At 40.4% G+C, this 26,671-nt stretch overlaps 1 protein-coding gene across 1 annotated transcript in view; it reads right to left on the bottom strand.

Moving 5' to 3' along the window:
- LOC122800019 (15-hydroxyprostaglandin dehydrogenase [NAD(+)]-like) overlaps positions 1 to 26,671 on the bottom strand; it is a 344,456-nt gene that overhangs the window by 120,107 nt on the left and 197,678 nt on the right. Inside the window, exons 5-6 of the mRNA XM_044069482.1 lie at positions 8,402 to 8,498; positions 1,640 to 1,716 (exon numbers count right to left, since the gene is read on the bottom strand). Of these exons, the coding sequence (XP_043925417.1) occupies positions 1,640 to 1,716; positions 8,402 to 8,498 (174 nt within the window). The remainder of the gene's footprint in view (positions 1 to 1,639; positions 1,717 to 8,401; positions 8,499 to 26,671) is intronic.

Below are 26,671 nucleotides of genomic sequence, written 5' to 3'. Positions count from 1 at the left end.
GGATAGTTTAAAAACACATTTATTACTGAATTCTTGTGCATCATTCAGATCTGATAAAATATAAAATATTTTTAAATTCGTCTTTAGTAAACATCACATCAGGCTGAAAAAGGATATACATATTACTATTTCTGAGAAGTGTGTTGCTGGACCCCTATAATTAACATTAATAAAAGTAAGGCTGTAAGAAAATGTGTGCAACTTCAATTCTATCCAGAGTCATTATCTGCCAAATGTGTGTCCTTTATTTCATACTATCCCAGACCCATTCTGTTTTAAAATTACTCTTCTTCCTCTTCCTCTTCTTCTTCAAAAAAGAAAATCTCTTAAGCAACTTCAGTATTATCATCTTCCAAAGAAAGCATAATACATTTTTAGCACACAGCCTTACTTAATTTGAGGTCTCTGTCCCTTATTTAAAGGGGTCTAATCACTAACTTATAAGGAACAACAGAAGCATGTGCAATACAAGATTCTATGAAAGCAAGATATATTTCCACTGCTTTTATTGTTGTTTGTCTTTTCAGCTTTGTGGTCGCCACAACAGAACTCCGGTCTGCTAATGGTTGGCAGTCGATTTTTATGGTGCCGAGTTGCCAGCCCGATGCCCAACCTTCAGCAAAGGCACACCCATTCATGCATGTCTTTCGGAGACCACTTGACCACGGGGAGGACATGCAGACTCCACACAGAAGGATAAATATGTATTTATATATATATATATATATATATATATATATATATATATATATATATATATATATACACATATACCTTTCACATATACAAATATTAGTACAACAAGGTTGGAAGTATTATAATATATTTATCCAACTTTGTAGGTTTTATTGGTATTGTTTTATGTTGTTCATTAGAACTATCCCCTAAGGTATGTTCTTGAAAGTGCTTTTTCTTGTATCTGTGTTCTTGATCAGTTGTATAAACACAAACATAATTTTTTGTAAGAGAATTCTTTCAGGCTTAAGGTTTCAGCAATTTCGGTTCTTTGTTGCAAGGGGAGAATATGTCTTTAATACTTGTTAGAATGATTAGTATGGCCAGCCAATGACTTTTTATTTCTTTTTATTTCTTTTTATTACTTATTAGTACTTAATTTAATTGAAATTAATTGATGTGTGTTTTTTATATAAAAGGAATGATTTGAGCAAGGTTAATTGATTCTGAAGAGGTCTCCAGTGGGAGACGAAAGCGCTAAATCAGTTCTTTTAAACTGTTCTTTGTTAACAATAATAAAATAATTTCTTTCATGGAGCTATTGGTGGTGATTATTCAAGAACTATTTTACGTGGTGGAGCTATTGGTGGTGATTATAACTGAAACAAACTATCTACTGGGGAAGACAGCCTTTATTGCAACTGAACCAATTTTTTGGTTACAAGTATTTCGTACTTTGAAGTGGTTCACAGTTTATAGTGAGTAAATTAAAATGTTTTGCAGGTAGGCTACGCATCACAATACACCATACATTTCTGTGCGGACTGCTTAGTTGTTCCCCATTAAATCTGCATTTGCTAAACATAGAAACCATGGATGATAAAAGAATTCTGAAGTCCTGAGCTCTATTAGTTCACAGAGAGGTTGATTATTCATGACTTAAGAAGCCAAAAAGTTTACTTACCGCTATAGATCTGCTAAAGCCAACCACTCCATGCTTGGAGCCAGAGTAGACGGGTCCAAAACTCATAGGAAACAGACCTAAAATGAGAATTACAATATTAGGTTAAACTTTGCCACATTTTATACAACCAGTTTTCAAAGAAATTTAATACTCAAAACACAACCTGACTTATTAGATGACATAAAACCTGACTTGCTAGGTGAGAGAAAGTGATTTCTCACCATCAGACAGCAAAAAAACTAATAAGGCTATGCAGGACTTTTGAATAATACAGGATTATGACTACACAGTAAATAACATCATTTGAAAATAAACAATGTAATTTATGCTACTCATTGTTTCAGCGATATTGTGCTTAATAAGCATTCACTGCCATGAAGTTATTTTCCCCAGCTACAGGGGCATCACATACCATAAAAAAAGAAGTGGAGAATTAAGCCATTTGTAAAAGATTACATTACAATAAAATGGAGATGATTTGTTTCAAAACCTCTGAAGAAGTGTATTCTTTTCAACAAACAAGCACTGGCATGCTTCACAATCCCCACATGTAACCTTAGATTACTGAGTGAATGTGTAGTGCAGTGTATCACAGAGCAAGCAGGAAAACAGCATTGTGCCATAAAATGCAGACGTTACTGGATATCACAACTACCTGCACTCAAAAGAGAATGTGAAAGAACAATCAGATGGCAGGTCAGCTAGTCAAGAGGTCAGAGTTTAGTAAGTATATGAAAAAGGTAACTAGTAGACATATTTCACATAGAAATAAGAAAAAACAGTTTAATACATTTTAAAAGAGATGAAAGTATTTATTTTATTTATAATTCAAGTCCTACTATATGTCAAAAGGGGTCATAACATTTTACTTGCCATAACCACCACTGGGAAAGGGCAGAGTTACAAGATGACATGGGAAGGGAACATCTTTAGGTGGTATCTCAATGACTTTTCAATAAGAGGTAAGAATGCTAGTATTATCCAAGAATGTAAAAGGAGGCAACCACAATTTGCACATGGAAGAAGGAGATTAGCACACTTGCTAATAATTACCATCCCGTACTTCTGTTACCTTCTGTTCTAAGTTATTTAAATAATAGGCATATGTTTGCACCCTAACACATATTTTGGATGGTACTATTATCTCATTATGTCAGAGTGTGTAAGGTAGAAGTGAAGCTAATTACTGGTAACACATTCTGACAGTATTATCTCATAATGTCAGAATGCAAAAAAAGGCAGAAGTGAAGTAAAGAAGTAACATATATTCTGCTACAGATATTTACTGATCATAAGGTAAAGGTGCTCCTACTTCTGCTTTATTGATAGATATCTCCACATGGACAAATTATGCTATCAGAAACAGGATATGATATATAATACATTGGTTACCGATTTATTTTCCTAACTTATGCCAGTATAACATGTGAGTTGCACAAGAGTCAGTTTTGGGACTTGTGTTGTTTTCAGTACTGATGGACACCTGTAAGGTTACTTCCATTAAGATAATAATTTATGGTGAAGATATGGTAATGTACATTTACTGCAACCCCTATGACCCATGTTTGATTAGCAGCTCAAAGCAGCTGCTAAGGGGATTGTTTCACTAGCTAGGTAGGCTGCTCCAGCAGGACTTGTGTTTGTCTCACTCCATGCTGCCCAAGTCTCACTCCAGGAAAAAGAATGGGCTCAGTATGAGTCTTTCTGATAGGAACAAACAGAAAGTAGAGCTCTCACATAGCATGGAAATGTTCATAGGTTGGTACTAGGCTATCGGCCCTAGGGCCTATACAAGCCTAGCCATAACAATTCCCTGGCTATTTCTTCCCACACTATAAACTTCCCTGGACCCCTGTCTAGCAGGGCAACTGACTTGATCCCCGGGGTGAATTTCCTTTCTCCCATCCAATCATCAAGGTTCCTTTTAGGTTCATAGGTTCATAGGTTCATACTAGGCTATCTGCCCTAGGGCATTTATAAGCCTAGCCAGAGTGTGTGTGGCTTTCACCAACCCTTAGGATGAGAATACTACGCCCTTTTAGGGTTTAGTTTACTGTGCCTCTGTCTAGTAGTGACACAGAGATGACCCCTGGGGTAAACCTACGATCTCCCATCCACTCGTCAAGATTTCTCTTGAATAGAGTTAGTGAGGGGCTCTGCCTAACATGGATTGGGATTCTGTTCCAGAGTGTAGGGAGCCTCTGGGTTATGAATCTGTCCCTCCAGCACATCCTATTTATTTCTGTGTTGAGGTTTAAGTCTCTTGCTCTCGTGGCTCTGATGGATTTGGATTTTCTGAGGTGGAGCATGTCCATTAATTCTGGATTGGACAAGGCCTTGTACGTCAGGCACAGATCACCTCTGAGTAGGCGGTATGCGACTGAATAGAGCTGGAGTTTTTTCAGTCGGGCAGCATATGACATATGTTTAAGACCCTTTATCCTCTTGGTGAGGAGCTTTTGGGGTCTTTCCAACTGCTGCAGGTGTCGGGTAAGATACATCCCAAATGGGGCATTGTACTCAATCATTGGCCTGATAAGAGAAGAGTACAGGGGCACAATGACCTCTCTTGATCTAGATGTGAAACCCTTCATGATAAGGTGGGCAATATAGAAGGTCTTCCTAACCACTTTGGCAATGTGAGTGTCAAATGAGAGGTTACTGTCAACCTGGGTCCCTAGGTCCCTGATTACCTCTTCCGTACTTAATGGATTACCACCTATGTGGTAATTTGTGGGTAACTTGTTTTTCACAAAGGGTATGACTATACATTTTTTGGCATTCAGCTTAAGGTCATGGCTCTGGCACCAATTATCTGTTTCTATGAGGCCTCTCTGAAGGATGTTTGTGTCCGCTGGAGTATCAATTATGGCGCCCAGTTTGCAGTCATCTGCGAACTTTGTCAGCCACAATCCTCCTATGTTTGCCTGTACCTCGGAAAAATAAATGCCGAACAAGAGGGGTCCCAGGACTGAGCCCTGTGGGATACCGCTTGTGACTGGCTTAGAGTCTGACATAGCTCCAGCAACTCTGACCCTGTGGGTTCTGTCCTTGAGCCAGTTTGCAACCCATCTTGTGACATATGGGTTTACATTTAAGCTGGTGAGTTTGTCTATGATGCCCAAGTGGGGTATTGTGTCAAAGGCTTTTGTAAGGTCAAGGTAGGCTGTGTGAACTGCTTTACCCTCATTAATGGCCTTAGTGACTGTTTCAAAAAAGTCAACCAAGTTCAAAAGGCAGGATCTGCCCTTGACAAAGCCAAATTGGGTAGGATCCAATGTCTGTAGGTCCCCAATGTCTTTGTTTATGAGTTCCATAATGATCCTCTCCATAGCTTTGCAGACCAGGCTCGTCAAGCTTATGGGGCAGTAATTTCCAGGGTCCGTAGAAGCACCACCTTTATGAAGTGGGACCACTGTTGCCGTACGCCACTCTTTGGGTACGTATCCTGTAGTAAGGCTAAGATTAAACAGCAGCCTTATGTGTGGGTTTAGTTCCTCTTGGAGTTCATGTAGCACACAGCCCGGGACACCATCCGGTCCCATTGATGCTGTGTTTTTAGCTTTAGAGAGGGTGGCTCTCACCTGGGCATCTGAGATGTTAGGGAGGCTACACTCTGCTGGGATAGTTATTTCTCCTTTTGGGGGGAGGGGGAGGAGAAATTTGCATTGAACCTGTCTGCCAGAATGTTGGCAATGTCAGTGGGTTCAGTGTATTTTGTGTCATTTTGGACTAACTCTGAGCATATCTGGGAGTTTCCACCCAGGTTTCTAACATAGCTAAAGAAGGCCTTGTGATTGTCTTTTGTGTCTTTTGCGATTTTTCTCTCAAAGTTGGCCTTGGATGATTTTATGAGTGATCATAGTTTTTTGCTAGTACTGATGAGAGATGCCTTCCCTTTTAGGGATTTTGCTCTGTCATGTAGTAGCTTCCTCCTCCTGTTATAAAGTTTTTTTATGGCTGGGGTCCACCAGACCGGGCGCCTGCCTTTGGGGGAATGGGTCTTGGTTTTATTTGGGATTGCATGATCCATGCATTCTTGAAGGTGCCCGTAGAAGGCATTTGCAAAGGATTCAGCAGTGTGGGTTGTGGTTTCCACTGGCCCAGGGGCCTTGAAGGATACCACTTCAGTCTTAAGAAGTGTGAAGTTGGCTTTTGAGAAGTTCTTCACTGTGGTCTTTTGTGCAGGGGGTGGGGGCCGGATGTGGATTTCCAGTGAGATTAATTTATGGTCTGATCTTACCAAAGAGGGATATACTTCCGGTGTGGAGCATTTTGTCCCCATGTTTGTGATGATCAGGTCTAGTATATTGTCTCCTCTTGTGGGAATGGTGACTAGTTGTTCCATCGCATTTGAGTTTATGAATTCTAGGAACCTCTGGGCTAGGGTGTTGGGGCTTGAGTAATGTTCCCAGTCTATGTTTGGGTAGTAGAAGTCTCCCAGTATGATGGTATTTGGAGAGACATTCATACTCTCCAGTGTCTTCAGGAAGGCTGTGTGGGGTTCCTGAGTTTGAGAGGGTGGTCTGTAGCATGCTACAAACTGTAAGGCAGTTTTGCCTATGGTTAGTTGCACCTGGATGGTCTCCGATGCTTTGTGCGTTGCCACTAACCTGGAGGTGTGGGTATCTTTGATGAATATGGATACTCCCCCTCCTTTTGTGGTTCGGTCCAAGTTTTGGGGCCGGAAAGCATGATATGAGGTAAAACCTGATAGTGCTGGGGTGCTCTCAGGAGCCTTGAACCAGGTTTCAGTCACTGCACAGACATTGATGTTCTCCATACTGAGGAGGGCTCGAGGGCATGCATCTTGAGGTTTAGACTTCTGGCATTGAGCAGCATTACCCTTAGTTTTTTTCCACTTGTGTTTTGTAAGGAGGTAGGTTTGTCATTTGAGCCTTGACTAAAAAAGGCACTATGGGGGTGGCAAGAGCCTTGGCCAATATCCGGAAGCCCAGGGGTGACAGGTGCAAGCCATCCCTTGCAAAGCAGCGTGGCTTGTCAAGCGCTCTGCTTGACATGTATTGGCAGTCTATTCTAGAGTCTGGGGAGTCTCTGGGTCAGGAACCTATCCCTCCAGCATGTTTTGTTTATTGTGATGACAAGGTTTAGATCCCTGGAGCATGTGGCTCTGAGGGATTGGGATTTCTTTAAATTTAGCATGTCCAACATCTCTGGGTTTAACATGGCCTTGTATGTTAAGCAGAGATCACCTCTGAATAGTTTCTGTAAGGCCCTTTTTTAGAGTATCCACATCATTTGGGGATTTAATAATGGCTCCCAGTTTGCAGTCATCTGCAAACTTTGTTAGCCAGAGTCCCTTAGTGTTGGCCTGTACTTCAGAGATGTCAAACAAGAGCGGTCCCAGGACTGAACCCTGAGGTACTCCAGTTGTCACTTGTCTGGAGCTGGATTTGGAGCCAGCTACTTTTACAGTGTGGGTTCTGTCAGTAAGCCAGTTGGCAACCCATTGAATGACGTAGGGATTAATGCCCAGCTTAGTAAGTCTGTCTATGATTCCAGAGTGGGGGATGGTGTCTAAGGTCTTGGAGAGGTCCAGATAGGCTGTGTGGACCGCCTTACCCTTGTCCAGGGTTCTGGAGACTGATTTGAAGAAGTCAATCAGGTTCAGGAGACAAGATCGGCTCTTTACGAACCCAAACTGGGTGGGGTCCAGTGTTTGAAGGTTGCCAATGTCTTTGTTTATAAGTTCCATGATAATACATTCCATGGGTTGCAGATCAGGCTTGTCAGACTGATGGGGTGGTAGTTCCCGGGAACCAAGGTGGATCCCCCCTTGTGGAGTGGGATAACTGTAGCTGTGCGCCACTCAGTGGGCATGAAGCCTGAGGTGAGGCTATGATTAAACAAGACACTTAGGTGAGGTGCCAGTTCATTTTGTAGTTCATGTAATACACAGCCCAGGATGTCATCTGGTCCCATGGATGCTGTATTCTTAGCTTTGGAGAGTGCGTGTTTTACCTGTGTGGTCATTATTACCGGAATTTGGCAATCTTCCAGCTCTTTCTGTCTGGCTCTTTCTTCCAGTGGAGCAAATGGACACATTGGGTGATGGAACTGGGTCATCACAAAGGTAACATACATACAGGGGATGGGGTAGGGATAAGATATGGTGTTGTATGCAAGTAATTCATCAGTATGTACCAGGTGTCACTAATAAAAGCCTACATAAGCAATTTAGTTACTTAAAAGGGTGGGCTATTAAAATTTATCTTAGAATAAGTAGGAAAAACAACAAGACTTTAAAATGTTCTTGCCTACTGTCTGCAACATCCTTTACCGGTGGAATTGAGAGCACTATTGAGTAAATACTGACCCTGCAATTCTTACGGATAATCTTAGATACATATCTGTAACTGTCTGTCACAGATTTTACTTTCTATTTGTAGTTTATGCATTTAAGATTAAACATACTTTGGAATCTAATTCAAGAATGGATTGCCCTGCAAAGTTTCCTGCATTTAGGACAGTTAAAATGGCAAAAATAGTTAGCTGAGATTTATATTTAGCAGTCTTACTTTATCAGGCTTTAACTTTATTGACTTTTTGCTAAAGTTCTTTTGGTAGTGTATTTACTCAAAAGGCATGAAATCATGACCTCTAGTTCTGAAAACACGTACCAAGAGCAGAGGAAAGGGTAATGCAGTTGTTGAAGAATCAGAATGTAACCAGAGGTAAAAAAAAAAACTCAGTGATAAATTGAAAAACATTCAGATATTTAACTGAAACGTGCATTCTTACCTGCCATTGAAGCCACATTAATGATGACCCCCCCATGGCCACCTCTTTCCACGCTCATGTATTGAAACCCTAAGTATGTTCCTCTGATCACAGAAATCTGAAAGGTATAGATGACAAATGTTACCATGCAAAGCTGAGGAACTCTGCTCGCCAAAAGATAAAAAACTTCAGGTTTATGGGTTTCTTAAACTAAAAAAAATAGTAATAATAAAAATGTGTGATGTAAAGAAGTATTTTTAGTGTTTATAATTCCATATAAATGTTTTCACTATTACTGATTAATTTTATACATTTTTCATCTACCCACAGACATTTCCTTTCCAGTTGAGTAGAAAGTTAAAAGATATAATTTAGATTGCTCAGTCCCAAGTGGAGCGATGTTCTTATCCTCATACTAACACAATGGCACAGGCAAATGTACACATATGCCTGAATAAATGAGCCAGTCTGTAAGAGCACAGACTATAAAACATTTTATTAACTTTGTTGATGCTTTGATAGAAAAAAAGCTAAAACAGATTTTGCAACAACACCTGAAATGTTCAACTGATAATTAAAATGAGAATATCATTTTAGATATGCCTTTAAATCTACTTAATAATCCATTACATTCTCAGCTACATGTGTTCAGTGAAATCAGTTCAAGGCTCTTGTTACTTGCAGTATTTTTAGATCCATTCTTTGCAAAAATAAAATGCATATTATTGGAGACAGTGCATGTAGTACATGTGATTATTATTGGTAATAAAATGCATATTATTGGAGACAGTGCATGTAGTACATGTGATTATTATTGGTAATAAAATGCATATTATTGGAGACAGTGCATGTAGTACATGTGATTATTATTGGTAATAAAATGAATATTATTGGAGACAGTGCATGTAGTACTTGTGATTATTATTGGTAATAAAATGCATATTATTGGAGACAGTGCATGTAGTACATGTGATTATTATTGGTAATAAAATGCATATTATTGGAGACAGTGCATGTAGTACATGTGATTATTATTGGTAATAAAATGCATATTATTGGAGACAGTGCATGTAGTACATGTGATTATTATTGGTAATAAAATGCATATTATTGGAGACAGTGCATGTAGTACATGTGATTATTATTGGTAATAAAATGCATATTATTGGAGACAGTGCATGTAGTACATGTGATTATTATTGGTAATAAAATGCATATTATTGGAGACAGTGCATGTAGTACATGTGATTATTATTGGTAATAAAATGCATATTATTGGAGACAGTGCATGTAGTACTTGTGATTATTATTGGTAATAAAATGCATATTATTGGAGACAGTGCATGTAGTACATGTGATTATTATTGGTAATAAAATGCATATTATTGGAGACAGTGCATGTAGTACATGTGATTATTATTGGTAATAAAATGCATATTATTGGAGACAGTGCATGTAGTACATGTGATTATTATTGGTAATAAAATGCATATTATTGGAGACAGTGCATGTAGTACATGTGATTATTATTGGTAATAAAATGCATATTATTGGAGACAGTGCATGTAGTACATGTGATTATTATTGGTAATAAAATGCATATTATTGGAGACAGTGCATGTAGTACATGTGATTATTATTGGTAAGAAAATACATATTATTGGAGACACTGCATGTAGTACATGTGATTATTATTGGTAATAAAATACATATTATTGGAGACAGTGCATGTAGTACATGTGATTATTATTGGTAATAAAATACATATTATTGGAGACAGTGCATGTAGTACATGTGATTATTATCGGTAATAAAATGCATATTATTGGAGACAGTGCATGTAGTTGTTGTTGTGTCTTTCGGCTTTTCCCAGTTAGGGGTCGCCACAGCGGAACTCCGGTCCGCTAATGATTGACAGTATATTTTTACGTGCTGTGTTGCCAGCCCTGGCACACAACCTTCAACGAAGGTACGCCCATTCACGCATGTCTCCACACAGAAGACACTCTAGCTGAGAATCGAACAGGACAACGTCTATCTGTGAGGCGACAACGCTACCGCAGCACCACCACCGCAGTAGCATGTAGTACATGTGATTATTATTGGTTATTTTTGTTAACACCCTATCACTATCCTTTTCTTTCTCTTACTTCCCGAACCACAGAAACATTTCTTCTACTTTGAAGCCATTCGTAATGCAGCAGTCAGCTTGGCTTGTGGCACATCACTTGTGGACAAGTTACATTGATAAATGCCTTAAACCAGAACACTGTTAAGGAATGCAGCCAACATAATGTTATCTGCTAATGTGCCTGTGTTTCTGCACATTTTTGGAAAACTAGATTTTCACTTGTTAAAAATATTATTCATAATGTCTATAGAACAGACCTTTTACTAGAGCCAAAAGGACAGAAGATGAAATAAATCACTGCAAAGTTATTTAAACTGGTCAATCTGTTCCACCTTTGTCAAAAGGTACTCGGTGATGATTTCCCATTCCTTGATCCTTTTTATATATTTTTTTTCACCATGGAATACATTACTCAGAATGTTTGAATGGCTAATAGTCAGCATTTCACAGGGTATTAAAAAAAAAACACTGACTTTTAATAACTCATGCAGTGTGCATTACATCTGGACCCTAGTAAATGCCACAAGAGGGGTCAATACATAAAATAATTTTAATGCATTTTCTTTTAGGGAGTTTGGTTCACCAATGAGGGCAATATTATTTTTTATATTATTGACCTCCTCCCTACACAACCATATCAGGGGATCTCCTTACTTCTCTGTCTTACATAACTAAATTTGAGGTCACCAAACCTCAGACAAAGTTAAAGTCCCATCTGACCAGTGAGTCTTAAATGAATGGGTGCCAGCAAACTCTTGGCCAATCAAACAACAACACTAACAATAATAATAATATCCTGTTTGTTAACCAGATTGGCTCACTTGTCACAGATTCTTTTCAGAGGTGACCTGGGAGCAATGGTTGATTGTTTAGGTGACTTGTTCAAGGTCATGCAGTAAGCAGATGGCATCAAACCCTCTACCATAGAACTACAGCTTGCAATCTTAATGTCTGCACAAACATCCCTGCAAATGGATGTCTTTATAGCTGCCAATAAAGTTAGAAACACATGTATGTAAATAAATCAACTGGCAACTGTATTGTAAAATGTACATTCATATTATTACTGGATATTATCATCCTTCAGGATTACGTTTCATAACTAAATAAATTGCAACAGAAACAGCCTGACTTTCAGAGTAACAAAGGTATTATGGTACATTGTAGTAACAAAATCATGGACAACTCATGTACCAGTGAAAATAAATTGTAAGACTTACAGAAGCTTAGATTTGAACACAGTATATCCATGATAAGAACATTTAGTGTTGTACACAAATATAAAGTCAGCTAATTCAACCTCACATGAATAATACTAGCAGACTAAATGAAGCCTTAGACTGAGTAATTTTTTAAAAAAAGGTTAAAAAGAATAAGCCAAATTAAAATAAATATTTATCTTGCAAGCAGTATGTCCTGATCAAAGGTAAAAATGTTGATATTGCTCAGCAAAGTTTCTTCTTTATAATGATGAGTCAATATAAAGATTTCCTCATCAATATTAGAATTTGCTATGATATGACAAAATTCCAGCCTTATATTTTTTATGTAAGTTCATACTGATACCTTTCCATATCTTGAAAGCCATGCAAGCAAGGCAAGAAGTAACAGTAGCAGCTTTACTAAGAGACAGACTTGAGATTCCACATAGCTATAAGTAATTCCTTTCTAGATGTTTGATTTAAAAAAATATACATATATATATATATATATATATATATATATATATATATATATATATATAAAATATACAATTTGCCTTCTTACCAATTTAAACAAAACATATTTTCAAACTGTACAAGTTATAGAGCAAGTGTGACTGACACCTTTCTTCAAGATTGACCAATATTTCTACTTATGTTAATAAACAGTTTATAAGTTAGATGGTTTGGCAATATTAATATAAACATATATTGTGTCATCCATTTGACATGGACAGCGGCATTCCTCAACAAGAAAACATTAATGCAGATATGCATAAGTAAGGAGTAACAGTTAACATCTTCTTTGCAGTGCATCTAAACAAGCAACTTTAACATTATTTTTATTTCTCATAACTTTCCCCTTCATATGCTGCCTATCATTAATTTGTATGTCACTTGGATAAGGAAACAGCTCCAAACTATGCCCTGATGCCCCAATGAATGCAGAATGTCACACAGAAATATTCAGCAAAGGAACTATGGATGCTAATGAATTATGTTACGAAAATTAGATTACATTACTTTATTTTCAATTATTTGTTATACATGATTTAAGGATGACTTGAGTTTGGTCTTTAATGCTGTCTGCTTTTCTGTATTATTTCCATCATTATGTCCACTCTAAAGTACTATGTATATAGAACAAACCCAACAACACAGGTAAGTACTACTTAAAATAATTACTAACACCAGCAAGAAAATGAAAAGGTTTGTAAGCAAAGCTTAGCAATATCTTTATACATACAATGTACAAGCCTAAGTTAATTTAAAATCCACTGAACAGTTACATGAGAGATAAAAAACTAAAAATATAGCTGTTGGGTAATTAGCCAGGATGAAAGCTGAAAGATGTCTTCTTAATAAGCTGCAGAGACTTTGAGTAATAAAACTATCCTGTGATATGCATTTCCTATTACAAAGTTTTCACCTAACTTTTTAAGCAAAAATGCAAAAAAATCATCATTTGATATACCAAATATCTATAGCATTTATTCTAACATTTGATCAGTGACTCTCCTTATGGGACAGGCCAAATTAGGGCACTATGCAATCAGATAACCTCTGCACAGCACACAACACTTGCTTGAATGTAAGTTAGACAGCCTGATAGCTCTTATAGGTTTATAGATGAATACTAGGCTAACTGCCCTGAAGGGCCATTTTAAGCTTAGCCAATAACCTGAAGTCAGGATCAAATCTTGTACCTTGCATCTATAAGGTGAAGACCTTCACCATTATACCAAACTCACCCCTTACTAGTGAATTTTTGGATGATACTTGGTTCGATTCTCGGCTGGAGCACCTTCTGTCTGGAGTCTGCATGTCCTCCCCCCGGTCGAGTGAATTAAAGACATGAACGTAGGTGCGAGCGTGTGTGGGTGTGCCTTCTTTGAAGGTTGGGCACCGGGCTCTCAACTCAACACTGTAAAAATTCACTGTCAATTATTAGCGGACCGGAGTTCTGCCATGGCGACCCCTAACCGGGAAAAGCCGAAAGACAGTTTACTTCAGGGATAAAAAAATAATGCTGCAAATAATAAAGAAGAAGGACGGTCATGAATAGACTAGAGAAATGACCATTTTCATGATGACCACTTCCTTAACATTCTTTCAGTTTCAGGAGACCTATACCTGTATGAGGGAGCAGTAAGTTGTCCTCCAGTAATTACAGTAAAAACTGGAGGCTCTGGAAAAGTATTAACAGCACATCCGTGTGAGACTATAGTCTGAAAGAGGAAATGAGGGTAATGATTTAGTCCAGCTTCGCTGACAGCAGCTTCATCTGCACATCAGTACCCTCCTTTCTCCCATCTATCAAAATTATTCTGAAAGGCTTCCTAGCCAAAACCTGGATCTGTTCTTGCTCAACACCAGGATAAACTCTATCCCTAAATGCCACACATGCCTATTCATACCTTATATCTCCTTATCCTTGCTTCTTCATCCACTTCCTTACTTCTATTAATTTCTCTCCCCTGGCTTCTCTCTAAATATACTATAAGACTGATTTTCTCTTACTTCGTATTGCAATTTCTGTTTGTATTACACTAAACTACCTTTAATTTCTCAATAATCATATTCAAATTTTAAATGTTAAATCATTGTCATATAACGTATATCTACTTCTAACCAATGTTTTCATATTATGTCTAATTTGTTATAGTTATTTAAACTATATTTGCTTTTTGTATTATTTTTAAACAATGAAAGAGTATTACTCTTAAATATTTTCTAATACTTAGGAACTTTTCTACCCAGGCCTCCTCTGAAAATGGGCTCCTACCAGTCGGACTTTTCAGCTAATCAAATGTCAATAAATAAATGAATCTCACATTTATTATGTCTTTAAATATTGTGATAAAGAGGGGACATAGTCACTAAAAACTATCCCTCAGGGACATTAGCTGCCATGCCAAATTATTTTTCATCTCTTAGGTTCATATATGAATACAAGGCTAACTGCCCTGAAAGATTATTTTAAGCCTATCAGTGTTATTCAATTAGGTGTTCAAATAGTCCTTACCATGATTTCTATTTCTATACTTCACATTTGTGAATGAATGTTTCTGGGGTCATACCAGTGAGTACCGAAAGGAGACTCTGCTGCAGGACAGGGTATTAAGGCACTGTCTCAGTCCATTAGTAGCACAGGGTTCAACACCGGAAGTATACCCCTCACTGGTGAGATCAGATCATAAACTAATCTCGCTGGAGGTCCTCATCCCGCCCCCACCTGAAATAAAAAAGACCACAGTGAAAAACTTCTCAAAAGCCGACTTCACACTTCTAAAAACTAATGTGGTCTCCTTTAAGGCCCCTGAGCCAGTGGTAAACATTACTCAAACCGCTGAATCACTTACAAATGCCTTCTACCAGCACCTACAGGACTGCATGGATCAGGCAATCCCAAATAAAACTAAGACTCTTTGTACCAAAGGCAAGCATCCAGTCTGGTGGACCCCAGCCATAAACAAGCTCTACAACAAAAGGAGGAAGCTACTACAAGATAGAGCAAAATCCTTGAAAGGTAAGACACCTTTGATCATTATAAGTAAAAACTAAGAGCTCTCATAAAATCATCCAAGGCAAATTTTGAGAGAAAAATCGCCAAGGACTCAAAAGACAATCATAAGGCCTTCTTTAGCTATGTTAGAAACCTAGGAGGAAACTCCCAGATATGCTCAAAATTAGTTCAAAATGATGTGAAGATTACTGAACCTACACACATTGCCAACATACTGGCTGACAGGTTCAGTGCAAACTTCTCCCCCCAAAAGGAGAGATATCTATACCAGAGGACTGTAGCCCCCCAAACATCTCCAACACCCAGGTGAGAACTGCTCTCTCCAAAGCAAAAAACACAGCATCCATGGGACCGGATGGTGTCCCCAGCTGTGTGCTCCACGAACTCAATGAGGAATTAAACCCGCAGTTAGGACAGCTGTTTAATCTTAGCCTCACCTCAGGATATGTACCCAAGGAGTGGCGCTGTGGTCCCACTTCACAAGGCGGTGCCTCCACCGACCCTGGAAATTACCCCCATTAGCTTGACAAGCCTTATCTGCAAAGCCATGGAGAGGATCATAATGGAACTCATAAATAAAGACATAGGGAACTTGCAGACTTTGGATCCAACCCAGTTTGGCTTTGTCAAAGGCAGATCATGCCTTTTAAACTTGGTTGACTTTTTCGAGACAGTCACCAAGGCCATTGATGAGGGAAAGGCAGTCCATACAGCCTACCTTGACCTGGCAAAGGCCTTCACACAATACCCCACTCAGGTATCATCGAAAAACTCATCAGCTTGAATGTAAACCCATACATCACAAGATGGGTTGCAAACTGGCTAAGTGACAGAACCCACAGGGTCAGAGTTGCTGGAGCCATGTCAGACTCAAAGCCTGTCACAAGTGGTGTCCCACAGGATCAGTCCTGGGTCCACTCTTGTTCGGCATCTACTTTTCTGAAGTACAAGCAAACACAGGAGGGTTATGGCTGACAAAGTTTGCAGATGACTGCAAACTGGGCCATAGTCGAAAACACATCTGACACAGATATCCTTCAGAAGGGCCTCACAGAAACGGATAACTGGTGCCAGAGCCATGGCCTAAAGTTAAATGCCAAGAAATGCATAGTCATACCCTTCGGGAAAAACAAGGTTACCCCTAGCTACCATATAGGTGGCAATCCACTGAGCACAGAAGAAGTCATCAGGGATCTGGGGACCCAGGTTGACAGTAGCCTTCGTTTGACACTCATGTTGCTAAAGTAGTTAGGAAAACCTTCTACATTGCCCACCTGATCATGAAGGGATTCACATCTAGATCAAGGGAGGTCATCGTCCCCTGTACTCATCACTCATTAGACCTATGATTGAGTACAATGCCCCATTCGGAATGTATCTGACCCGACACCTGCAGCAGCTGGAAAGGCCCCAAAAGTTCCTCACCAAAAGGATAAAGGGTCTCAAAAATATGTCTTATGCTGCCCGACTGAAAGAACTCCAGCTCTATTCAGTCTCATACCGCTTGCTCAGAGGTGACCTGTGCCTGACATATAAGGCCATGTCAAACCCTGATTTGATGAATATGCTTCACCTCAAAAATCTAGATCCCTCAGAACCACAAGGGCGGGAGACTTAAACCTTGACACGGTTATTAATAGAACGTGCTGGAGGGACAGATTCATCACCCAGAGACTCCCTATGCTGTGGAACAAAATCCCGGTACATGTGAGGCAGAGCACCTCACTGGCCTTGTTCAAGAGGAATCTTGACCAATGGATGGGGATATATACCCCAGGGATTACTTCAGTGTCACTGCTTGACAGAGGCACAGCAAAATAATAGGCATAGTTTTATTCAAACTAAAGGGGTGGCGAAAGCCAAATAACTATGGGCTAGGCTTATAAATGCCCTTGGGCAGATAGCCTAGTATGAACCTATGAACCTATGAACCTATGGGGTAAATTCCCTTATTTCCATACATTGATCTTAACTGCATTTCTTTAGGGACTGGGATGAGCTTTGTTACAAATGACTGGGTAGTCTGCTCCAAAGTGAGGTATTCTCTGGGATATGTTACTGTCCCTCCAAGATGTTCTGCTTATATTACAGAAGAGGCCAAGGTCTCTTGTTCAGGTATTTCTGATACAATTTGACTTGCAGAAGTGTAGTAGGTCCATTATTAATGGGTCAGAGGATGCCTTATTGGCCAGACACAGATCACCTTTTAATAGTCTATAAAGGACTGAGTATATTGATAGGGCTTTGAGGCAATCCATGTAGGTTATGTGGTTTAGCCCCTGTATTCTCTTTGTGAGGAACCTCTGTGGGCACTCAAGTTGTTGCATACATCTGGAAAGGTACATACCATAGGGGCATTATATTCAGTGATGGGCCTGATGAGGGATGAGTATAGCTGGACAATGTCATGGACCAAGATGGTTATTCCTTTGCTTATAAGTTGAGCAATATAGAAGGACTCCAGGATTTCAGGTATGGCACCACATTAATAGATCATTGGAAATGTGCCATGCCCTTGAACTTATCTGCAATTGTTGAAAAAATGAGGTTTTATATCATTACTAGGCTCATATCTTGAATAGCAATATGTGAATGTCAAAAAGAAAGCAAGTGCTCTGTAGTGAAAAGCCAAACAAAAGTTTGAATGCTGATGAACAAAGTGAGTGAGACACATCCAGACATGACCCAAAGTCATCAATGCAATACTCTTAAAAGGAAAATAGTGCAACCAAGTGATACGATCGACAAACTGCATTCTGAAGTTATTAAAAAGACTAAGAAAATAATTCAGAAAGTTGAAACAACATAAACATCTCGTGCAGAAGACCTTGCAGCACTAAAGGATAGGGAAATAGATTAAAACATGGGTCTGTCAGAATTGGAATCTGCAAAAGAGGAATTAGAAGAGAAAACCCAAGAGATGGAAGACAGGGAGACATAGAATCTGCAGATAACAAATGTTCTTGAAAGAGTTAAAGGGAGAGATCGTCCAAATTTTATTGTAGACCAGCTAAGTAAATGGATGGTTAGCCAGAGAAGACATGCTTACTGACAGAGCACACAGGGTCTGTGAGGCAGCTTGATCAGAACAGGGCTTCCCAAGTCCTATAATAAAGTGCCATATTTTCAATTGAATGAGCAACTGCTGAGTTATCTTTGGAAAAAGGGGAAGCCCTAGTAATAAGTGAGCAGTGTATTTTTGTAGACCATGATCTTTTCCAGTATGAGGCTGAAGAAAAGTAGATTTGCCCCTTACTTCAAAGTGTGCAGACACCTTGTTTCAAGTTATTATATCCAGTTGTTGTAAAAAAATCCTCCTATAGAATCAAGAGTCACCTAGATCGTTAGTAGGAGAAAGCTTAGGCTTAGAGAAGTACAGGCTGGTGTGTAATCAGAAAGTTTAAAAGAAGAGGGATATCAACACAAAGAGGTCAAGTCTCAGCAGAAGGACAGAGAAGAAGTACTAAACTGTTTCCAATATCTAGGCAGAAAATGGCTGAGAAGAAGAAGGAAGCTGAGTCACATGATAAGAAGGTGCAAGAAAAGTCTCTCCAGAGAGCAACTTAAAAGAATGACAAATCAGGAGCTTCAAGATATAGATGTCAAGAATAGCAATAGCCTTTCAGAAGTAAAAATGTTGTGCCCCTACTGACAAGAATACAAAATATTTATGTTCAATCTCATTTTTTTCTTAGATTCTTATAAACAGGATTTACAACATGAAAAACGGGTTTTAGACATTTAACTGTTATTAAAATGCAAATGGCCTTTCCCTGTTTTTAAGTTAATTTTCATGGCTCTGCACACAAAGACTGGGTATATTTCTTCACTGAGGAAAAAACTGTAAGCATATACCTGTTGCCATGCTGACAGAAAAGAGTTAAAGCCTAATGTGTATGATTTAAGGATGGGAGTGACTACAAAACTTACCGGTCGCATATGAGACATTTTGCAGTTGGGACATAATTTCAGTTAGCAACTGTTGTTGGATTTAGTTCATACTTTAAAGGTTACAAAGAATGTAATGCATCACATCTATATTGCAGTACCTAATATCTAGTAATTTGCTTAATCGTAAAAACTGAATTTTTTGCAAGGGTAACATTGTGGTGGGGCAAGTGTTGTCTCATTGGATAAACCGATTATTCAGTAATATTTTGGCTGAGTGTAGGCCCCTATGATTCAAGGGCTACTAGGTTTAGTATATTAACAACTGTGGTGGAGGAGTTTTATTTAAACATTCTTGCCACCAGGACATTATATTAAACAACAGAAAATATTTCACACACACACACACACACACACACACACACCCCCCATGGCCTTCCCTCTATAACGGGTATAGGCATCATACCTCTCAACTATCCAGATTTTCACAGCAGATTTTTGTCTCTTTCTTTTGGTCTGTTTCTCATAAAATCTGTGGTTTTCTGGCAAATCACTGGGATGATCTGAGGGTTGAAAAAAAAAACGAAATCATATACATTTGAGTTTCAAACCTCATATTCTTAAGAAAAATTAGTTTTAAACCAAGAGCCAGATTCACGAAGGCTTGCACAGAGTCTAAGAGTAGAGTAAGACTCCAGACAGCCAATACGTCTGCTGAGTGATCCAGGAACAGCCAGCAGGGGCGTGCATGAGAGCTCCTAAAACTACCCTTGCACGGACAGTGTTATGTTATACAAATTACCTCATTTGCTGCTGAAAGCTATGCAAATGAGGTAAATTTGCAATCCAGGAAACACTAACCTGTCTGAGTGAGAGTAGTGTTATTTGTAGAAATGTACTCCTTTGGTAACGGAGTACCGTTCTGCAAATAGTAAATTGGAGCTATGACAGCTCCAAATAAAGGATGCATCCAGTTGAGGAAGCATGCCAATGGTCAAATATAAGGCCATTGGCATTTTTATCTGTTGCAAAATAATAAAAAATATTTTTTTCCCCGATCTCCGATGTGCAGCGCTCTAAAAAACAGCCAAAAAATAAATAAAAGCCAAAAATAGGCATTTGATTAAAAATATTCATCTGACATGCAGGTGAATGGCAGGCTGAGGACAACATGGCTACTGAGTAGCGGTTGCTAAGGGGGGGAGCTCAGTCTGAGAGATGTAGCCAAGCATTACTAGGCAATCCTATGCAAATGAGGATAAGGATAATGAATCCCAATTTTCCCTGCCATGTGAACCATGTCCCTAGAGTGTAAGAGTAGGATTAGAGGAGTAACAGAGTAGAAAATAGGTGACATCATGAGGGGGTATGTATCAAATACTGTAAGCTTATTGGATCAGTGGCATGTGTTTGCTGTAAGTGACTCAGGACTTGAAGAGGCATGTCTACAGTTGTCTTAACTGAAACCCAGAAACCGAAGGTGTACACCGTGGATATCACTAAAGTTTCTTGCAAAGATGCTTACACTGTGTGCGCATGTGTGCGCACCTGTAAACCCATCTAAGCCTGTGTGCACGTGTGTGCACCCATGTAAGCCTGTGTAAGGCTGTCTAAGCCTGTGTGTGCGCATGTGCACCTGCCTAAGTCTGTGTAAGCCTGTGTAAGCCTGTGTGTGCACGTGTGCACTTGTGTGCGCTTGTTTGCGCTTGTTTGCGCGTCGCTGCCCCCTGTGGAAACAGAAAGGGAAAAGGAAGGAAAAGAAGTACTAGGAATTTAACCAAGGAGAACTAGCAGACCTGTCAGGTGAAATCAATCAGAATCAGCCAATTACACAGGCAGTACACTAGCCCAGCCCAGCACTTAAAACTCTGCAAACAACATTCCCCCATGTTTTTCTCAGAAACACTGCAACACTGCAGTCTACAAATTGAAGTGAAAACTTAAAAAGCTTAACTGAGACAAAAAAATGTTAGGGGCTGCCATTGCTATTATAAGGCAACATGTGCAAGATGCTGAGGGTGGTGCCATTGTGAATGCTGCTGAGCAACCCACAGTGAGGAGATGGAGAAGAGTGTACAGACCCAGGGTAACCTATCAGAGGCTACATGAGCTGGAGATAGTGAAGCACTATAGAGTGGACAGAGACCTCCTGCAGCAAATTGTTGAGCTGTGCAGCCCACGCCTCACACACAGAACCAAAAGAGGGGAACCCATCCCAGTGGAAACCCAGGTATGTGTTGGCCTAAGAATACTAGCAACAGGTACCTCCCAGAGACCAACTGGTGATATGATGGGGATTTCACAGGCATCAGCATCCAGGGTACCGCACCCGTTCCTGAATGCCATGTCAGCACATGTCAGTGATCATGTATATTTCCCCAATTCCCGTGAGGTATTGGCCAAGAATATGCATCTCTTCCAGCAAATAGCAGAATACCCTGAGGTAGTGGGTGCAATTGAGTGCACGCACATAAACTCAAAGCACCAGCTGGTGAGTGGGGTAGGGCCTACATCAATCACAAGGGCTCCCACTCCAGCAACTGCCAGGTCATGTGCGATGCCCAGGGCATAATACTGAATGTGTGTGCTGGCTGCCCTGGAAGCTACCACAATTCCCATATCTGGCATCTGACACAGCTGTACCAGACATTTGCTAATGGGGACATCCCTGACGGTCACCTAGTGGGGGATGCTGGATACGCACTGGAGCCATGGCTGATGACACCCATCAGAAATGCACACACACCTGAACAAGAACTCCATAATGAGGCACACGCACAAACACAAAATGTAATTGAGCATGTGTTTGGGGTGCTCAAGTCATGGTTCCAATGCCTGAACACATCTGGTGGAGCCTTGCAGTACTCACCAACTACATGTACCCAAATTGTCATAGTATGTGCCATGCTACACAATATGATCCTGCGAAAACAGCTACAGCAGGAACAGCATGGGGCAGGGCCAAACAGCCCCCCACCATTGCCAAGGCCCGCACAGGCACAGAGTGACTTGGAGGAGGAACAACCTGAGCCTTCCCCAGTAGGCAGAAGGAGGCATACCCAGTATGCCTTGGCCTTGGCAAAGAGGCAACGCATAGCACATACACTGGCTCAGTAGGAACCCTGGAAATGATATCTCTCTGACTCATGCATAAAATAAAAGGGATGCCTAACTTGACACTATCTGTTTCCAAACATGTATAGGGAGTGTAGTATGTGCATCTGACATAAGCAGCCCTGCAGCACCACCTGAGGCATGATTGCCATGTTTTAAGCAATATAAAGCAGTCCTAAGCAGCTTTTACCAATATTTAGTATATGTAAACAAAATTGCCTGTGTTAACTAGCGCAATGTCAGGCAACGTTGAGCAATGTTGGGCAAGGTCGGGCAAAGTTGAGCAAAGTCAAGTAAACATGCTCATATTAGATTTACTGTCCCTTAAGCAGTCTGGTCTGCCCAGCATGAAAATAAAAAGCAGTGATAGGGCTCGAACCCAGGATACTGTGCATTATAGTCACAGTACTGAACCACTAAGCCATGATAGCATTTAAGTAGCACAGACACAGCAGGACAATTGTACACTAACGCAAACACAAAGAAATGCTGTAACATGCCCCTAAAAAGGCATATGGGTAACCTCCCCCACAGGCCTATGCAGACAGAGAACATCAGGCCAGGCGGTGTGATGTGGGTTGTGTAGGCTATGAAGTTGCAATCTAATATACGTGACATTGGATGCTAAGAAGTGTAGTACAGTAGTATGCCTCAAGCCAGTATGATAGGCAACAGTACCGAATTAAATGGTGTACCGTACATAGCAGTGCAGGCATAGCAAATGTGTATAAGTGTCAGGTGAACCCCTCATCTTATGTACACCCACAGTAACAATCAAGTGTGTCCCCGGGTAGAAATGTACAAAGAATAGCTGTCCCCCCTGTATGTAGAAATGTTGATAAGTCTATGCAAAGTGTCTCATGGAAGTCCTGCAGGCTCAGCATGATCCCTGTTGATCTATGACACAAAGGTGAGGCCTGCTATAAAAATGCAACTTGATTTTCCATACACATATAGTATAAATGTCTATACTGGATGTGCTCACACACTCCAACAAATATAGTGGATTTCATTCAGCATCACACTGAAAGGTCATACAGGGCATGCTCACACACATGCTAAATACGGAGGTGATAATAAAGGATCTATGGACAAATGTGGATAGACATCTCTACTTCTAGAAACACATTCACAAAGTTGTCAGAAAATCATGCTATGTGTTCACACAAACTGCCAAGGTCTGTGCATGTAGGTCAAAGGAGGTTCCCACTACTCATCAGTCATCCGACCCATCAGAGAGTACCACAACACACTTGCAATGAATCTGACTAGGCACGTTCAGCAGCCAGAAAGACCACTAAAGTACCCTAACAAGAGGATTACTGGCCTCAAACAGTTGCCCCATGCAACAAGAGTGAATGTAACCCAATCTGTACTCTGTTGCATACTGTCTACTCAGGAGATCTCTGCCCAACAGACAGGTCCATGTCATGGCTACACTCAGATCTGTTCTGAGTTACAGCTCAATGGCACTAAATATACAGACCCAACTGATATTGCCAACATCCTGGCAGATAGAATCAGTGTTAACTTTACCCCCCTCTCACACATGAAAGAGCACATCTCTATAATGGAAGACTGCAAAGTTGCTGTCATCATGGCTGCACAGGTAAAAAACACTCTCCAAAGCCAGTATCACAGCAGCCATGGGACCAGGTAACCATAGGCTGTGTTCCACACAAACCACAGAACGAACAGGCACCACACTGACGTACCATGTGCAGTTATAGCCTCACCTCATGCTTTGTGCCTACTGAATGGTGCACAGTGATGGTTATCCCACTACACAAGGGTGGAGACACCATGGACCCCAGGAACTAGTGCCCCATTAGCCTGATGAGCCCGATCTTCAAGGCCATGGAATGTATCATCATACAACATATAAAAAATAACATTGGTAATCCCCAAACCCTGGACCACAACCATGTTGGGTTTGTAAAATGCAGATCATGTCTCTTAAACCTGATAGATGACATTGAAGCAGTCAACAGAACCGTAGACAAGGGTAAGGTGGTTCACACAGCCTATGTTGATCCTGCCATGGCTTACAACACCACCCCACACTCTGGAAATATAGATAAACCCACTAAACTAGGTATAAATTGCTATGTCACAAGATGGGTTGCCAACAGGCTTACTGGCAGAACACACACTGTGAAAGTAGCAGACTCCAAGTATGACTTTGGACCAGTGACGAGTGCAGTACCACAAGGTCCAGTCCTGTGTCTTGTCCTGTTTAGTATCTACTTCCCTGAAGTAAACTTTAACATGGAAGGTCTGTGGCTACTGAAGTTTCCAGAGGACTGCAAACTAGGAGCCATAATTGTAAACACTAAAGATGTGGACATCCTACAAAAGGGCCTCACTGAGACAGATGCTGTTGTCAAAGCCACGGGCTCTAGCTCAATGCCAAAAGATGCATTGTCAACCCCTTTGTTAAAAACTCTGTAGCCAAGAACTACAACATAGGCGGTAGTATACTTAACACTAAAAGTGTGACAAGAGACCTTGGGTCACAGGTGGACAGTGGACACAACTGTGATAATCACATCCCCACAGTAGTCAGGAAACCCTGCTATGTGGCACACCTCATCACAAAATGTGTCTCATGCAGAATAGAAGAGAACATTGTTCCCCACTACTCGTCACTCACTTGAACTATAATAGAGTACAACGCCACTTTTGCTATGTACCTCACAAGACAACTACAACAACTGGAAAGCCTGCAGCAATACCTCACAAAGAGCATTAGCAGCCTGAAATACATGCCATACACAGACCATCTCAAAATGCTCCATCTGTACTCCCTTGCATATCGCCTACTCAGATGTGTTCACTGCCTAACATACAAAGCTATGTCAAATGCAGAGCTGTTGGACATGCTCCACGTAAAACACTTACAATCCCTCTGACGTTCGGACACAAAACCATGAGTGAAATACAAAATGAAGGGGTGTACCCATTTACCTTATGGATACCCACACCTTCAGGTTGGTGGCACAGCATGAGGCCTTGGAGACCATGCAAGTACAACTAACATTGGGCAAAGCTGCTCATCAGATTGCAGCCTGCTACAGATCACCTACCTTGTCTTAGGAACCTCACTCAGTATTCCTGAAAACAGTGGAAAATATAAAGGTCCTATCAAACACCATTATATGAGGTGATTACAACTACCCAAACATTGAGTGGGAGAATTACTCGCGTACAACATCCTTTGTCCAATGTTTCCTAGAGTTTAAAAACTCTAACACCCTGGAACAGCTGGTCACCATGCCCACTAGAGGTGACACCATACTGGACATGATCATCACCAACATGAGGTACCAGTGTTCCACAACAGAGATAAAACCCTCGCTGGTAATATCAGATCATAAAGTAATCACACTGGACATTCACATCCCGACCCTCCACCCAGTCAGTGAAACCACTGTGAAGACATTTTCAAAAGCAAACTGCACACTTCCCAAGACCAAAGTGGAAAGTTCCAAAGCCCTCTTGCTATAGAATAATGGTATACAATCTGCCAAATCATTTACAAGTGCATCCTATGAGCATCTACAGGGATGCATGGATCGAGACATCACAAATAAAACCAAGATGCGCTCCTCCAAAAATAAGAAAACAATCTAGTGGTCATTGCCCATAAATAAGCTAGACAACAGAAGGAGGAAACTAACATTTGATAGAGCCAACTTCACTAAAGGAAAGGCATCAATGATCATTATTAGGAAGAAACAATGATCGCTCATAAAATAGTTCAAGGACAGTTTCTAAAGACAAATTGCCGAGGAATGTAAGAATAACAACCACAAAACCTGCGGTAGCTATACCAGACATGTAGGTGTCAACTTCCAAATATGCTGTCAGCTACTGACAAATGGCAAGAAATACGCTGAACTAACTTTCATTGCCCACATCCTGGGGGACAAGTTCAGTGTAAACTTCCCCCTATCACCCCCAAAAGGGCCTGTGTCCATCACAGAAGGATACAGAGCCCCAGACTTCATGGACATGCAGGTAAAGACAGCCCTCTCCAAAGCCACGAACACAGCATCAATAGGACTGGATGGTGTCCCAGGCTGCGTCTTACACTAGGCCCAAAAGGAACTACACCCTCACCTACATTCACTGCCCAGACTCAATCGTACCACAGGCTATGTACCCAAAGAATGGCATACACTAACAGTCATCCAGCTCCACAAAGGGGGTGCCACAACAGAACCTGGAAACCATTGCCCTATATGTCTACTCAGCCTGGTCTACAAAGCTATTGAGCAAATTGTCATGGAACCCATAAACAGAGACATTGGGGACCTCCAGACACTGGACTCTACACAATCTCACCTTGTTAAAGGCAGATCCTGCCTTCTAAACATAGTTGACTTATTTCAAACAGTTACCAAGGACATAGATGGAGGTGAAAGTAG

This window comes from Protopterus annectens, chromosome 4.part0 (assembly GCF_019279795.1).
Source record: "Protopterus annectens isolate FY-2018-M chromosome 4.part0, PAN1.0, whole genome shotgun sequence".
Classification (NCBI taxonomy): domain Eukaryota; kingdom Metazoa; phylum Chordata; order Ceratodontiformes; family Protopteridae; genus Protopterus; species Protopterus annectens.
Note: the sequence above shows the minus strand (reverse complement) of the source record. Positions and strands in the feature narration are given on the sequence as shown.